This window comes from Citrus clementina, unplaced genomic scaffold, assembly GCF_000493195.1.
Source record: "Citrus clementina cultivar Clemenules unplaced genomic scaffold, Citrus_clementina_v1.0 scaffold_4, whole genome shotgun sequence".
Classification (NCBI taxonomy): Eukaryota; Viridiplantae; Streptophyta; class Magnoliopsida; order Sapindales; family Rutaceae; genus Citrus; species Citrus x clementina.
The window spans coordinates 2,593,434-2,611,321 of record NW_006262274.1 but is presented as its reverse complement, the minus strand read 5'-3'; the positions used below and the strand labels follow the sequence as shown (position 1 = coordinate 2,611,321).

The 17,888-nt window shown below is 35.2% G+C and overlaps 1 protein-coding gene across 1 annotated transcript; it reads left to right on the top strand.

The window, feature by feature from the left end:
• The first annotated feature begins 15,584 nt into the window (after window positions 1-15,584).
• On the top strand, window positions 15,585-17,237 carry LOC18044498. Its single transcript, XM_006435934.2, has 3 exons — window positions 15,585-16,586; window positions 16,675-16,863; window positions 16,980-17,237. Exons 1-3 carry the CDS (start codon window positions 15,585-15,587, stop codon window positions 17,235-17,237), a joined length of 1,449 nt encoding a protein of 482 aa, XP_006435997.2.
• The last annotated feature ends 651 nt before the right edge of the window (window positions 17,238-17,888 follow it).

Here is a 17,888-nt window from a genome sequence, read left to right as displayed (position 1 = left end):
ACCAATTGATAAGTTCTTGAAGTGAAGAGTTTTGAATAAGAAAACAGAATGAGAGGAACTATCTATCTATGCAAATCAATCATAATCTTGACCCCCTTTTTTTATGTGTTTCGCATTTGTAAAATTTAGGTATTTTTGGATTATATTGGGTAAAAATGTCTTCCAAGATTAGTGTACAGATAGTATCTTTGTACTTAATTAATTATAGTATGATTGAAAAAAGGAATAGATTCTCAAAGTACTTGCAAAAATGTTATATTGTTAAACGAATATGATGCTACTGTGTGTAAACTTTTGTATGAATGTTTTTAGTATGGAATATCAAAACTAGTCGTCGGTTGTGCAATATAATTCTTGTTGATTATTTCTTTTACATGAATCATGCAATTCATTGCTACCTAGCTAATTTATTCACATGCAATTCTTGTTAACTTTTGCTATAGAAAGGGAGAGTTTAATTAACACATATCTAGGGAAAAAAATGGAGAATCCTCAACCAAATCAAACTAGAAATTTTCCTCAAATTGGAGAACTGAAATACATATTTACGAAAAAATTGACATATGGTGATCTGAATTAGGCTTTGCGTCTCACTCGAAGCACAACTGATTATTCCTATGAATTTACAGAATCGATATTTGAAGATGGATTGTTGGTTAAGCTTTATACACCAGCAGCGGATTATGTAGTTATGCAGCGCTTTAGAGAGAAAAATAAGCTTTACTACAGGCTAACGAAGCAAACCTAGTGTGTGGACAATGGCATTGCCCATGTGAATGGCTTTTCTACTAGTGATCAAATCGATTGCTGGTGTGTCTACAATCTAGAGGGAGCTAAAGGAGAAGTCATCAGCTTACTTATTCAGAGGGTAACAGCCATTAATATGTATATACACATTATGTTTACTTGAATGCTTATGCTTGGCTTAATTTGCTTTGCTTTTTGTGTGTAGGTTCAAGAAAACTATCCAGCTGCACTGCAGCAAGGCTATTATCTATTTTAATTATCTAGATATGTTATTTTTAAAATAGTTACTGAAGGTGAATCAGTAACTACAAAATTTCAGCCAAAGTTGCAACAAAATCTTACAGTTACTGAAGGTCTCTCTAGCAAAGGACAGAGTTTCAGGAAAGAGATTAAGGCATCACTGTTGTGTTTTTCATCATTCTCATAATCAATCCACCATAACTCCTCTAATTTGCTAAATTGTACCCTGCAATGTGGGCAACTCAATGCTTGTAACAAAAAGTTCTAGATATAAAACATCCCTGCACTGAATGGGACAACAAAAGCAAAGAGAGCTACCTGTAAAGTGCAAAAATTGATCAAAGCATATACCTCATGAGTCCATCTGCATAATGCAAGAGTTTTAGCACTTCTCAAAGAAAATAGATTTTGGCTAAATTAAAAATCATTGATGCTTTTACTGGGACCTTTTCTCAAGCATGGCATCTTCCATGGACACACCATAATGTCTCAAAACCACAGGAAGTATCTCTCTATACCTCAAAGATTTAAGACAGGTCGCTCTAATGCCAAAATACATTAAGCCAGGGCAATCAAAGACTGATAATTTCAAAAGCCTTGGACTTGCAGTAATAAATAAAAATTGTAAGCCTTTGCATTTTGCAATAGTAAAACTTTCAAGAAATGGGAAATTTGAAACTAATTATGAAACTGCCCCAGCTGTATGATGCATTACTGATACTAAGTGAAGATTTTTGATTAAATTGATACAATGATGGGGCTCGTTGATAGGGATTCTGAAATTTAAAGCAATGGATATTCTTGTTCCCGGTTGAAAGAACTTTAAGTATTTATGTTTGGCAAGCGAGAAAGCTAAAAGAGAATGAAAGAAAATACAGAAATGAACCAATTGATAATATTCTTGTTATTAGATCTGAACGGATTACACAATTATTTATATTGTAAAGAGAGCAGCTTGTTACATTTGTTAGTAATCTGTTACACACATGTGAAGAATGCTTAATCAGAGTAACTAACTAAGCCACGTCACCAAGCCACATCAGCTGAGGGAGTGAATCTGCTGCAGTCAAGTACAGCTGAATAAACTACACTCGATTCCTCTGTTCTTCATATTAAGCAGCTTCACTAACATCCTCTCTTAAACTGAAGCTTCTTTTCTGTTCTCTACAAATCATCAGCTTCACTAACATCCCCTCTTGAACTGAGCCTTCTAGGATGAACATTTAACTTGCTACGCAAATAATGAAACTGAGTGAAAGTGAGAGCTTTAGTTAAGACATCAGCTGTTTGATCTGCACTAGGCACAAAACAAACAGTTAACTCTTTAGATGCCACTTTATCTCTGATGAAATGAATGTCCAGCTCAACATGCTTTGTTTTAGCATGATAAACTGGATTGTAAGCCAATGCTATTGCACCCTGATTATCACACCATATAACTGGTGTAGCACTTAACTCAATTTTCAGCTCAGCAAGCAAAGACTGTATCCAAATGACCTCTGCTGCAGCATGAGCCAAAGCTCTATACTCAGCTTCTGTACTGGATCTTGAGACAACTGCTTGTTTCTTAGAAGACCATGAAACTAGATTAGCACCTAGATAAACTCCAAAACCAGCAACTGACTTCCTATCATCTCGATCACAAGCCCAGTCTGAATCAGTAAAACAATTTATCTGCATAGCTCCACAGTTGTAGAACTGCAGACCAAAATGTATTGTGCCTTTTAGATATCTTAACAACCTCTTGCAAGCTTCCCAATGTGCAGTTCTTGGATTGGAAAGAAACTGGCTGAGCTTATTGACAGTGAAGGCTATTTCTGGTCTAGTAAGAGTAACATACTGCAGGGCTCCAATAATGCTTCTATATTGAGAGATGTTGGAAATCTCAGAACCTGAAGCTTTGGTTAGCTACTGGCCTGTGGACATAGGTGTGGGCACTGGACTGCAGGTGACTAAATCATGCTTTGCCAAAACATCAGCAATGTATTTAGCCTGAGACAAGTGAATTCCATTTTGAATTTTAGAAACTTCAATGCCTAAGAAGTAACTGAGTTCTCCTAGATCTTTCAAGGCAAAAGTCTGTTGCATATCTTGAATGACTTGCTGAATTTTTGCTGAGCAGGAACCAGTGACAATAATGTCATCCACATACACCAAAACCAGAATTAAGTGACCATTTTCTTTCTTATAAAAGAGTGAATTATCTGACTTGGAGTTCTGAAAATGCCACTGAGAAAGCATAGCTGTTTTAAGTCTAGCAAACCAAGCTCTTGGAGCTTGTTTCAAACCATAGAGAGCTTTCCTTAGTTTACAAATGTGCTGAGATTTATGAGGATCAATAAAGCCTTCAGGTTGTGACATATACACTTCCTCATCAAGAATGTCATTTAGGAAGGCATTGTTTACATCTATTTGTCTAAGAATCCAATTGTGCATGACTGCAATGCTTAGAACTACCCTGACAGTAGAAGCTTTTACTACTGGACTAAAGGTTTCAGTATAATCAACACCATGTGTCTGATGGAAACCTTTAGCAACCAGCCTTGCTTTGTACTTCAGAACAGTTCCATCAGGATTGTATTTGATTCTGAAAACCCATTTGTTACCAACTACCTTAACAGGAGTAGTAGGCAGAACCAAATCCCATGTATGGTTAACCTTTAAGGCTTTAAACTCTTCTTGCATAGCTTTGAACCATAATGGATCAGATAAAGCTTGAGAAACAGAGGTAGGCTCAGAGGTTTGTGCTAAAAGGACAGACAAATAAGACTTTGGCTTGAAAATACCATTCTTTGATCTGGTTGTCATAGAATGACCAATGGAATGAGGTGCAGGAAGAATATGAGGGGGAGAATTATGGGAATGAGAAGTAAATGGTGAGGTATCAGGTATGACAGTAGTTGAGTGTGATAATGAGGTATCATGTGCATGAAAACTTTGAGACAATACCTGATGAGAGTTGGAAACTGGAGAGATAGGATCAGCTGCTGAAGTTACTGTTAAAGGAGCTTGGAATTTGGTAACAGAAGAAGACTCAGGAACTGACTCAACTGAAGAATTGATTGGAACAACTTCTGTGACTGATGAAAAATCTATACCAGGAACATAAGGAAAAGATTTTTCATCAAAGACCACATGATTAGAAATATAGACCCTCCCAGATGAATGAAGACATTTATACCCCTTATGATGAGAGTTGTACCCAATAAAAAGACACCTCCCAGTTCTGAACTCAAGTTTGTGTCTATTATAAGGTCTAAGATAAGGAAAACATGCACAGCCAAAAATTCGAAGAGTAGAATAATTTGGTGTTTGATGAAAAAGTTTCTGATATGGAGAGATATTATTTAGAGTTGGTGTGGGAAGTCTGTTGATCAAGAAGACTGCTGTATGAAAAGCATCCCACCAAAAATGTAAGGGTAGGTGAGCTTGGGCAAGTAAGGTGAGACCAATATCAACAATATGCCTGTGTTTTCTCTCAATTCTCCCATTTTGATGATGGATGTGAGGACATGGATGCCTAAAGTGTATCCCTGAGTTATTTAGAAGAGATGAAAAAGACCTGAACTCCCCACCCCAATCTGTTTGAACAACCTTGATGTTTCTTTGTAGATGTTTTTCAATAAAATTTTTAAAATTAACAAAGACAGGTAGGGCATCAGATTTTGCACTTAATGGGAAAATCCAAGTAAACCTGCTAAAATCATCAAGTATGGACATGTAATAGGTGTAACCTTGGCTGGAAGCAACATGAGAAGGTCCCCAAAGATCTGCATAAAGAAGTTGTAATGGTGCTGTAGAGATGGTTTTAACAGAATTAAAATGAAGCATATGGTTCTTCCCAAACTGACAGGCATTACAGAATTCTAACTCTTGAATTTTATTGATATCAGCAAACTTGTTACATGAATTCAGAACTGTTTTTAATGTGTGAATGGCAGGGTGCCCCAATCTTCTATGAAGAAGATTTACATCAAGAGATTTTTCAGTCACAGCAGACAAACAAACTTTGACACTGCCCTGATAAGAATTTGAACTAAGTTTCTCACAAGTTGACTGAGGAAGATAAGCAAAAAGAGACTGAAACTTATTTTGACTAAGAATGACTTTATTGACAGCAGCTGACAGAGTGACAGACTGAGGATGGGAGGATGAGCTAGGACTTTTGATTTTATAGAGGCCTCCTTTAGCAACTCCTTCAAGCAAGATGATCCCGGTGCTCCTGGCCTTAATGAAACAAGATGTGCCAACAAATTCAAGTTTAACATTGTTGTCAGCAAGCAGTTTAGAAACACTAAGCAAATTTTTGGTAATTTTTGGTACATGTAAAACATGATTAAGAAGCAGTGATTCAAAGGTGTATGTAACAAGCTGAACTGATCCAATATGTTCAATAAGCAATGCATTTCCATCACCAACCAATAATTGTTCATTACCAAAATAAGCTTTAGAATTGACAAGCTTACCTAAATCATTTGTGATATGATTTGTGGCTCCACTGTCAATATACCATGAGGGATCTTCAACAATCTCAGGATTTGCAGCACAGTGTGGCTGAGTTGGCAGAGCTGAAGTACTAGGCATCCCATTAGTGAAACCAGGAGCATATGGTGAGAATCCATTAGTGTAACCAGGAGTAAAGTTATTAAACCCAGTGGGGTAGTTAAGAGGAGGATAACCAGAGATGATAGCACGATCTGAGTATGCCATATGAGCTTGAAAAGCAGCACCTCTTGGCACATAAGAGTTTCCAAAATTTGATCCAAAATGAGGACCAAGAAATATTGAGCCCCTTCCAAAACCATTAAAGGACCTGCCTCTACCATATTGACCTCTGAAATTTCCTCTACCAAAATTCTTCTGAGGCACAAAAGAAGAATTAAACCTGTTCTTGCACCTATTTGCTCCATGTCCAGGAATGAAGCAAATTTGACAGACAACATCTGAGAAATTTCTTCCACCAGCAAATTGAGATCCATTATTATTATAACCACCATTTGGATTATTATCACCACCAAAATTACCTCCAAAGTTTTTCTGAAAACCATTGTTATTTTTACCAGAATATGGACCTTTCTGAGCTACATTTGCTGACATGTGATGCATAACATCACTAGCAAGTTTACCTTTCTTTTGTTCAATTCTACTTTCATGATTTAGAAGCAACGAATACAGATCATCTAAGGTAATGGTTCCTTCTCTAGCTAAAACAGCAGTTGTCAAAGACTCATAATCAGAAGAGTCAAGACCAGTCAACACATGCATAACAAAATCATTAAGCTCTACTGATTTTCCTGCTAAGGCTAACGTATCAGCTATTCGTTTGATTTTAGTAAGATACTCAACCATACTCATAGATCCTTTCTTAATAGTTTGGATTTGCATTCTAAGAGTTTGAATTCGAGCTTGAGACTGAGAAATGAACATACTGTTAAGTGAATCCCAAAGCTGTTTTGAAGTAGTGCAGTCGATCATAGTTGACAGCAAGCTTTGCTGAATAGATGATAGCATCCAGCTCAAGAGGAGTTGATCCGATTTCTCCCAGGCAATGAAGTCAGGATTTGCAGATCGTAGCTCACTTACATTTGATGATGAAGCTTCACCAGTGCTAGTAAAAGGAAGAAATGGCTCTGGACATTTCAAACCACCATTGATGAAACCTTCTAATCCATTTCCTTTGACTGATGCTAAGACTTGTGTCCTCCACAGAATAAAATTGTTCTGATCCAATTTTACAGGTGTAACAAAGTTGTAAGAAGTATTAGATTGAATCATACTTGCCATTGGTGGCTCTGATACCATGAAAGAACTTTAAGTATTTATGTTTGGCAAGCGAGAAAGCTAAAAGAGAATGAAAGAAAATACAGAAATGAACCAATTGATAATATTCTTGTTATTAGATCTGAACGGATTACACAATTATTTATATTGTAAAGAGAGCAGCTTGTTACATTTGTTAGTAATCTGTTACACACATGTGAAGAATGCTTAATCAGAGTAACTAACTAAGCCACGTCACCAAGCCACATCAGCTGAGGGAGTGAATCTGCTGCAGTCAAGTATAGCTGAATAAACTACACTCGATTCCTCTGTTCTTCATATTAAGCAGCTTCACTAACACCGGTTGAAAAATCAAGACGAGGTTTATTACCACCCAGCGAAACAGAACATAATTGCACGTTGCCTTTGCCAAAGTTGAATTGAAATCCCCATAAACTGTTTGATTCATAATATAACTCTCCATAGAAGCCACAAACAGCATCAACAGCATCATCTGATGTTCCAATCCTCTCCGAAGTTATCTTCCAAAGGTTTCTACATCGGGTCGAAAGGAAGCTGCTTTTAACAGCAGATTTGAAAGGGAGCAATGAAATAATGCGGCATAGAATGTCATTCGGTAGACTGCTAAGAAGATCAACTGTATTTTCTTCGTTATGATCAATCTGTTCCAAAATGATTGGTTATGTACTTCACATGTGTGTTGAGATTCATCGGAGAGTAATTGTAGTAAAACTAAAATTGTGAAGAAATTAACAATTCTTACTTTGTATCATCTCCAATTTTTATTGGCTGCTTCTGTGATTGATAGAATCATCCCTCAATTTCATCTCATATTTCTGCCACAAGATTGTAACTCTTGCCATCAAATCTCTTGGCGTAACATCAACTCCAAGCCAATATGTTAAGAACCATTGCAGTGCATCATCATCAACATATGGGTAATGTCTATGTTGATTATAGCACTCAACAATGGCCCTCAAGAGCCCGTTCTGAACATTCATACCATTTTTCAAACGATCGAGATATGGCTATGATTGATCATTTGTTGCAACAAGATTGACGGACCCCTCACCATTTTTCAAACGATCAATTATGTTTTTCAAGAAATATAAAAATTTAAAATCATTCAGTATAGTTATGATGAATATTATTGAGCTTTAATCAGGTACCACATCCCCAACTTAGGAGATTTGTTTACAACCATCTAATTCTCAATTTAGTATCGGTCTCTCTATATCTTGTTGAATCTTAGCCATTAATCATATGCGGTTATTCATCTGATGATGATCAAAATGTCTTACTGTCACTCACACCGTAGCTTAAAAAACATCCGTTTCAGTGATTTAAGGTAGTTAATTAATTAAAATTATATATATATATATATATAATATGAGCTGTTACAGTTTGGAATCCCATTGCATATAATTCACTTGTCTGGAAATGGGGGACGGTTATTGAAGCTCTTATCATCAGATGGAGTGCTACTTATGATAGATGGTTAATATTCCACTAGATAGAGAATCACACGGTTGTAAAGAAATCTGTTTAAGTGAGCACAGGGGCACCAAATTGAAGCTCAAGAAGATTCGTAGTAACAGAATGAGACGGGGCAAATTTCTCATAACTGAATCTTGAAGTTCATATATGTCCTGAAAAGCATTCACTTCCAAGAAACCTCTTCAAAACCCTCACTATTTCTCGTTTACTTTCTCAGAGGGGGAAAATAAAAAAAGAAAAAGAAAGAAATGGAGTCAGATCAACAACAAGAAGAAGAAAAAGAAAAAGGAAAGCAGCCACAGAACAATGAACAATCTCAAGTAGTGACTAAAGAAGTAGAAGAGAAGAAGGCTGGTGATGGGTCTGGCAGCAATCTTGATATCAACATTGAAACAGAAAAAAGGAATCTTGATGGTGCTAATAATCGTACAGTTTCAAGAGATGCTCGAACACAACAATATCTCGATAGCTTGATCAGGATAAATGATGTCAATCTTCAGGAAAGCTTGGAGATGGCCATTGATGACTTCTTTGGTCAAACCAGGCAATACCCAGATGTTGATTATAATACAATGATAGGGTTTGTAACAGATTGGCTTGATTTAATTGATGTTCCACCAAGAGATTTAAGGAACTTAATGCATAGAGTTAGAGTTCTGAGGGAATATGATGTAGATGATGATGATGATGATGAGATAGGGCAGGGCACTCAAAGGGCAGAAACAGATTATTTTGTGCACTTTGATATGAAGAGAATGACACAAGAGGAAAATGCCAGAGGGGTTTTTGATCATGGGATGCCAAGAAGTGAGGGGGAATATTTTACTGCTTTGGATCAAGCAATTCGGAATACTCAAGATGAAGAAGTGGCAAATTTGTTGGACAGAGGAGCAACGTTATTGAGTCACGTTCAGCCTCAGCCACATAAGTCTTTAACATCCGAACCAGATTCTACATGCAAGAACCTGCAGGTTTTTGTTAATCTTGATGAATATGATTTCGATTTTCCTTTTGATCCGGAAGAAATCTTGTAGGAGTTGGATGGTTCACAAGACAAGCCTGGTGAGGGCCTTGTGTCTCTGGAGGTGGATCCTGTTCCTCTGCTGGGCAGTGCTAGTGGTAGTGGGCAACAAGGGCAACCAACATCAAACCAACAGCTTCATCCTCAATCTGAAAAAGGCAAAGGCCTTCAAGATGAAAGGGTGAGTCGCAATCCAAGTTCTCAGCCTCAGGCTCATATGCCTTTAACATCAGAAGCAGATCCTACAAAAATGAACCTGCAGGATATTGTTAATCTTGATGAACATTATGTGGCCTATGATAAGAAGGAAGTGATGCAACAGGTGAATCTTGGTGATGGTGGATTCTTAGATGAAATGATGTCAATAAATGAAGAAGAAAATTTTGCTGCTTTGGATCAAACAATGTGGAATACTCAAGATGAAGAAACGCTAAATGTGTTGGATGAAAGAACAATATTGCTGGGTGACCCTCAGCCTCAACCAACACCAAACCCACAGCTTCATTCTCACAACGGCAGTGACCGTTTGTCGCGAATTGTTGGTCGGAGGTCAGTGGATAAGAAAAAGCTTCAAGACAAAGCTGCCCAAGGTTCTGAGAGTTTCATTCGTTTTGAATATCAGCATTTTGGTGGTTTTTTGCGAAAAAATAATCGGACGAATCAGGAGCAGCAAGAAGTTGAATATCCTATGCATTCTTATTCTTCGGTGCCGGGCGGTGATGATCAGATTCCGGGCCATAATATGAATCCTGTTCCAAACCCGCAGCTTCATTCTCAAGTTGATGATGATGATCTACTACGTCAATTTATGCCGGTTGGAAAGGAGTCACAAGAACTTAAGCCGCCGCATCAGTCTCCGAATACCCGTAATGTTATCTGGTCAGCCCGGCCACCTTTTAGTAGTTTCTTGGAAATTCGTTCTGAGATCACTCAGCAGCAGGATCGGGATCACAATGTAGAGCGCCTCACGCAGCAACTTAATAGTCCAGGTAGTTTACCGCCAGATTTGCATCATACTATTTCAACAGAAGACTTTCAGAAATCTGAGGAAGACAGGAAGGATGAAGCAAATGATAAGAAGCAGAAGAAGTCGTGGCAATGAAGACAGACAAGGTATTATTTTGGATACAGTAACTTGGATACTTTGATGTGGGTTTTTAATTGCCTCCATGTTCTGTAGTTTAGTCATTTTGATTCAGGCAAATTGTTGCTCCTATTCATCAGTGTAAGAAGTGAGGTAGTTAGTCAAAATCATGGTTCCTTTTGGACTGCAAATTGAAATATAAAAATGTAGTTGTTTCAGAATTAAACTGTCTGTTCTTTGCCCCTAAGTGCATGGTCGGGTTGGTAACAACATAAAACTTGTAGTAGCTGACCACCCGGGTTCGAGCCTTGGGAGAAGTAAGGGAAAAATAAAAATTATTTGGGTTTGTCCCACCCCTTACCTTTTAAAAGGAAAAAAAAAATGTCTGTTCTTTTATTGCAGATTATGTATGTTTCTGAACTCTATTTCAATGTCACTCAAAAGTCATTCATGTTCAAACAGTTCTTCCTATTCTTTTCTTTCTATATCATACATAGCAAGGGAGCCGCTGTTTTGAATGTGAATTCACGCAAAATTTTCATCAACAAAGACATCTGTGTGCTGGGTTATATGCATATAAATGTACAGTAATTTCATGTGTTCATGGTCCACCTGTAATGTTATTCTTGTTATGTAGAGAATAATAATCATGGTTCTGTTGGACTAAATGCATATATATCACCACATTAAGTTACCTTAGCTATGTGTTAATTCATTAATTGTTCCAGAAATTACAATGTTCTTTTACTCTTCGACATCTAAATTCCTTTATGGATGTTGAAGGCTTAAATACTACTGTTTGGATAACTGGTAAGTGGTTTCAGTTACCTTTTTGATATCAAATTAAGATAATATATTCAACAAAGGGAAAAAAATATTTCCGGCATCTCTAAAATGACAGTCTCTTTTTGTTTATTCTGAGTTTTAATCTCTAGAATTATAAGGCTCATTTGATTTTAACTTTTTTTAAAAAAAAAACTATATTAACAAATAAATTCAAATCATTTTATTTACCTACTAACGATGAAAATACATTTTAATGTTAACAATTTCTGAAAGCAAACTATTTATCTCTTTACACTATTTTATAGATGCCAAAAGTTATTACATCCGTACAATGTGGGTTTAATGAATATGAAAGGAAACATTAATTATTAATTGTTCAGAAAAAAAAGGAGTACCATTTTCTCTGCTTTAATTTTCCTCATTTAAGTAGCTCCTTGTTACTTTTGTATTAAAGATTAAAAAAAAATGGAGTTGTTTATTACACACTTATAAGCGTAATATTTAAACAATCGCAGATCAAACCCAGATTTTACACGATTTTTTTTATCACACGCTTATCAGCAAAATTGTGAAATCGAAAGTATGAAAATCCAAAATTACATTCTGGGGTTCAAGAAAATTGCCATAAAATAACTTCTTGAAGAGCTGCAATTGATTAGTTTCCAAAGTCAATGACACAATGACGACCAACCGGCTGCCACCATTAACTGGACTTGCTAAAATACAAGGATTATGGTTCTCTCCTGATCTGATCATGTCCTTAACAAATAAATCAATTATTGATTAGTTGTTAATAAATAAAAAAATAAAAAAATTAAATTTTACCCATACACTACCACTAAAAGACACGAGATAAAAGATCATTAAAAACTCAGTAATGCTCAGATCAGAAGAGGATCTTGTTCCAAATACAAACCTCTTCGTCTAAATTGGCATTAATAGGTGGTGCAAGCACTGGCCGGCTCCATCCGAAATTAACATCGTACATAGGTATGTCTGCCAATTTGGTAGTAACAAGGTTAGGAATTAAAAATTTTGGTATCTTGCATGAAGACTTTTAAATCAGGTTGTTGCTTTAGGAAAGCAAACATTGGCTTTTTATATTTGTCATACATCAACTTGGTCCCTGTTTAGTATTGAGATGCTATAACTTTGAATCTACACTTATTATAAAAAAAATTATAATTATAAAATAAAAATTAATAGTATGTAGTAAATATAATTTTTAAATAATAATTTTGACAAAATTAGTGAAGATATAATTGATTTTTCATTATATAAGTGTAAAATCAAATCAATTTAGTTTTTAAATTACAGCAATTAGTGGTTACAAAATACTTTACTGTTATAGCTCTTAAGCTACAGCTCTCTAATTTCAATCCCGAATAGGACAAAGGACCTTAGTCAATCTTCTAGCCAAGGGGTAAAACGACACAAGAACTATGTTCAGATCCTCCTTCAGCAAGCCAACAGTAAGTGAGATTGTAGTATTTTGTGGTTTGAAATTTAGAAAGAAAACGGTTAACCGTTATAGATAAAACGGTTAGCCGTTTTCGTCCAGAGAGTAGGTTTTGAATTTTACAGAAAACGGCTGGCCCTTTTTTGAGAAAGCGGCTAATTGTTTTCGTCCAGAGAGCATGTTTTCTGTTCTACAGAAAACGGCTAACCATTTGGAGAAAATGGATAACCGTTTATTTCCAGAGAGCAACTTATTTTGACATTCTGAAATAAAACGGCTCTCCATTATTGAGAAAATGGCTAACCGTTTTCTTCCAGAGAGCGTGTTTTCACATCAACTGGAAAAACGGTTAGCAGACTTGAAATTTCAATTGTGAATGGATACAAATTTCAAACGAAAATAGTGTCTTTGAAGAAGTACCATTTCAAATGGTTGTATTCTTTCAAATAAACATCTTCTTCATTAAAATAGACACACATATTAGATTAAAATCAGATTTTTTTTTTTACAGATTTCTGTTGTGTTCTTGGAATACAATCTTATTTGCTAGAGATTGTATTCAGGATTTATTATATCTTAGGGGTAATTTGCCATTAAAACTCTATATCAAACCAATATTGGTGAGAACAAATAAAACCTTAAAGGAAAGTGTGCGAACACGTCTCAAATCCTATCAAATTCTCTTACTATTATTTGCCTCCATATTCGAAAATCCACCAATACCAACTTCAAAGAATTTGGAAGAATCATTTGGCCATCGTAGAAATACACAGCAGGGGATACGACCTGACGGCATCAGCAGGTCCAAGTCACTCATCCACAGGCAATGCTTAGGAGTTTCTTCGGCAGCTCGTATCATTGAATAATGTTGTGTTTCCTATAATCTTAATAATGATTGAATTAATTTTACATTTTAATGGAATTTATCGTGTAGATAATCATAGGCATAACAGTAATAATAGACGGCTCAAAAATTATCTATATACAGCGAAGATCCCGAATAATGAAGACAACGGTGGCGTTTTATTTTAATGTAAATTAAGTTTAAAATAATGAAAACGAAAGTTTAAGAAGTAGTCAAATCTCAAAAGCAGAGAGCGTATCACGAGAATTAAAAATGAGCTTATCCCATTAGAAATAAACACTTTTTTAGTCGGACGACCCTTTTAAAATTTTTTTTTTCATTTAATTACAAAATACTAATATTCATTCTATCTATACGTTAAAATAACAATAGAAAAAACACATACCGTTAAATAATAAATATGATATTTTCATCTCTTTTAAAAATAAAAAGTCATACAAAGTTGGATTCTTATCCTCTAATGAATAGTCTAATTGGTTGGTCTTTCATCGTATAAGCAAGAATAATTATTTTGGAGCGGGATATGAATGAAACAGAGTTGCTTAAAAAAGGGAAAAAAAAAAAAAAGAGAGAGAGAATTGCGAATTTGCTAGCTATGAATTAATAATATTAAGGTACGTAACGTCAACAAAGGCAAATCTCTTCCAATAATCTTCAAAAATAATCTAAAGAAATTAAGAAAGTAAAAAGTGGTCATTAGCGTCAACTGTGGCAGCTGTCTTCTTTTTCTTTTTCATAATTTGGGGAAACGATTATTGAGATTTCTAAATTTTTAATTTTGACCATAATTTTTTTTTAATTTCCTTGCAAAATTACTAAAAAGGACTTGCAAAATGCCCAAATCTATTAAAAATAATAATGGTAATTGCTGTCAAGTCTAAATCCTAAACCAACTTGAACGGATAGATTTAGATTGTTGTGACTTACAAAATAATCAATATCTATAATGCTGATGAAATAATCAATTGGAATTGTTGGTAAATATTGTGTTATTGAAAGGGCTGCTAGTTTTAAAATCAAAATTTATGCTTTTAGTAATTTCATAATAGAAAAAAGTTTAAATTGTCTAAAACTCAATGTGAGCAGCTAAACATTTTAAATCCCGTACAAAAAAAGTTTCAATACTGGTAAACATGTGATTGGACCACGTGATTCATAAATAGTATTTATGAAAATATAATATGTAATTACCCTTTTATTAAAATAATAGTTTATAATAGAAACTCTAAAAGAATTATCAATTATCCAATGAATTACTTAATTTATAAGAAATTTTAAATGTATTGTCAAAATAAAAAAAATATTGATTAAATAAATAGATTAAAAAAATTACTAAACACTTTTTTTATTAAAAAAATTATGAAATAAACTCCTCTATTTAAATAACAATCCCAAACAGGAAGGAAGGAGTGTCAACGCTAAACTCTAAACCAAAGGTATATATTTATTTAAAAATCTGTACAGTTCCCATTGCCCTGGCAGTTCTTCAAATCAACTTCTCATCGGATTAATTTAATTGTAAGGCTCTGTATCATATATTCCTTTATTTTTATTTGCTTTTTTTTGTATCTAATCCGACTCCTTACTAGCAGTGGCAGGCCTCTTCGGAAATTAAACTGTATTATATTTGAAGATTTTCTAAACCCTTGTGCAATTACAATTATTTGTGGTAAACATATCGTACGCACAGGAACTGAGTTTGAAGAATTTCCCCAGAATATTTTCTTTATTATATGAAATTCATATGTTTTTAGTTCCGAATATTATTTGATTGCCCTTCTTTCCTTTCCTTTTCTTTCTAGTAATAAGATGATGGGAATATAAGCATAGGTTATAAAACATTCTGTTCCTTAAATATGATGCTGATTAATATATGAATAATTTGAATATTAAATTACAGTACTGATTGCAGATTATGTATGCCAAGGGCATGGATCGAATAACGGAACTGCCTACGTTTATCATTCATCATATTATGTCTTACCTCTCTGCTAAAGAGATTGCTCGAACTAGTATCTTGTCAAAGAGATGGTGTCTGTTCTGTATTTCGTTTCCAATTTTGGAGTTTGACCAATGTTACTTCCTGGGAAAAGCAATAACGTTAATGGATATATCTGACGAAAAGAAATTCATGGCATTTGTGGATGCTTCCCTGTTTCGATTCTGCAAGCTTAGGTTTCGCATGCAGGAATTGAGATTATTCCAGAGCTTTCTAGATGTTAAGGGATCCGCTCCTCTTCTTGATAAATGGATAGGATTAGCCGTTGACAATGGGATTAAAGATCTAGTGTTGATGGTTCACAACATGACACAAGAAGACACTGTGTGCATTTTGCCTCAAACAATCTTTTCGGCAAAATCGATGGCTACATTAAGTCTATTTGGGTGCAGGATGGAGCAGCCTTCTGATACTACTACTATAAGTTTAGATTCTCTGAAAAAGCTAACAATTGAGAATGTCTATATCAATGATCAGATGTTCCAAAAGCTTACTAGTGAATGCCCATCACTTGAAGATTTTGAAATTTCCGCTTGTTGGGGTTTAAAGAATTTGTGTGTCTCTAAGGCTCACAAACTCAAGAAATTGGCGATTTACACATTTTACGAGGACATTGATATTGTTGAAATTGTTGTTCCTAGTCTTCAGCAGTTAACCCTTTTATTCTGTAATGGGGAAATGAGGCCACGGGTAGTTAAGGCAGTTAGGTCTCCACATTTGACAAAGTTGATGTTAACTTCTGTATGGTTTATGGATGAAGAATTTGACAGATTTATCTCAAAATTTCCCCTCCTTGAGGATCTTTTGCTGAGGTTCTGTCGTTTGCCCGAAATGGTTAAGATTGCAAGTAATCAGCTGAAGAACTTGCATTTTAATTCCTGCGAAAATTTGAAGGCAATTGACACTGATACTCCCAATTTACTATCCTTTACCTTTAGTTATGATTTTAATCCTATTCCCACAATAGCAATGAATGCTCTGTGTCCATGGAAACTTTGTTTTTCGTGTGAAGGTAACCTTGACATGCATTGGTACCTTCGACTAAAGAAATTTCTTGGAGTAGAAAAACAAATTGAAAACTTGAAACTATCTTTGGAAACATGCGAGGTATTGTACAAGTTTCGTATAATGCTCATTTACATTTTACTTTTAATATTTCATAATGTTTTTGCTGCCACTCTATTTGTTGATCTAGGTTTCATTTAATTTGGATGAACTCAGTGGATGTTCTCCTTCCCTTCCTTTACAAGTTGGGACTCTAGAGCTGTATGCAAATGTGCCATTATCGGATTATGAAGCTTTGTTGGATGGTGTTTTTCAGATTTGTTATCCTAGGACTTTGCGAGTTTCTACAATGTTTGAAGAAGATAAAAAACTCATAGAGGTATATATATCCACTTGTATTATATACGTGTCATAGTCTACATATTATCATTCATGTGTTTAGGGCAAGTACTATACAACAGCTGATTTTTTATCCGATGTTTGGTTGAATTACAGTGGCTGTATGAGCAGCTACGGAATAGAGATGTGACCTGTTGCAATCCTCATCATATCAAGTACTGTTGGCGGCATCACTTAGAAGATATAAAGATTCAGAGATACTTGCAAATCGAAGAGAGCTTCGTAGTAATAGAAGACAATAAAACATTTGCTGATTCAAAATATATGATGGATGGAAGGTATCCACTTACACGAGAGGTTTCGGAATTTAATCTTGATTGGTCTGTTCCTGTATCTAATGATGAGCAGTGTTGACTCTTGAGGTTTTCCTTTAACTTGTGATTCTAAAAAATCATAGAGCTTACTGAAGATATGGTGATTTGGTTGTATTCACCCTTTTTACTTCAGTAACAGGATGATGATGTTATTGAAACATTATATCAGTAAAGCTGACTGTTGATTTATTTCTAATATTACATGTTTGATGTGAAGGAAGTCTCGTTTCCCCGAATATATGATATAATAGTCCGATGATCAATGATAGATTACGAGCTGCTTACTTTCATGTTTTATCTTAGAAGCATGAGTTTTAGATAGTTTTGTACCCAAATAGCATTTGCATGTGAAGTACTGTAATGTAAATGTGATAGCTTGGTCACGATTCATTCAATAATGATTTCTGTATAATGTTGTACTGAACCACACATTAAGTTCATTTTCACAGTATATTTGACAGGGGAAAAAAAATGTTAAGCTATTTGTGCAACAAATTCAGAATCCATTTACCAGAACAGAACCATAAAAACACTCATCAAAGGTCTCTTGTACTCGAAAAGAAAATCATATGCATGTACTGTAGCCCACGCATCTCTTGTACTCAAAAGAGATGACAGCTTCTGCCCCAAATGACAAAGAGAAGGGAGATTCACCTGTATGAGTCCGTGGAGTAGTTTTATAAGACCATAG

Coding starts and splice junctions, on each gene's coding strand:
- LOC18044498 (XM_006435934.2), top strand. CDS start 15,585: ATGGATATATCTGACGAAAAGAAATTCATGGCATTTGTGGATGCTTCC. Junction 16,587..16,674: donor TATCTTTGGAAACATGCGAG/GTATTGTACAAG, acceptor TTGTTGATCTAG/GTTTCATTTAATTTGGATGA. Junction 16,864..16,979: donor AAGATAAAAAACTCATAGAG/GTATATATATCC, acceptor GTTGAATTACAG/TGGCTGTATGAGCAGCTACG.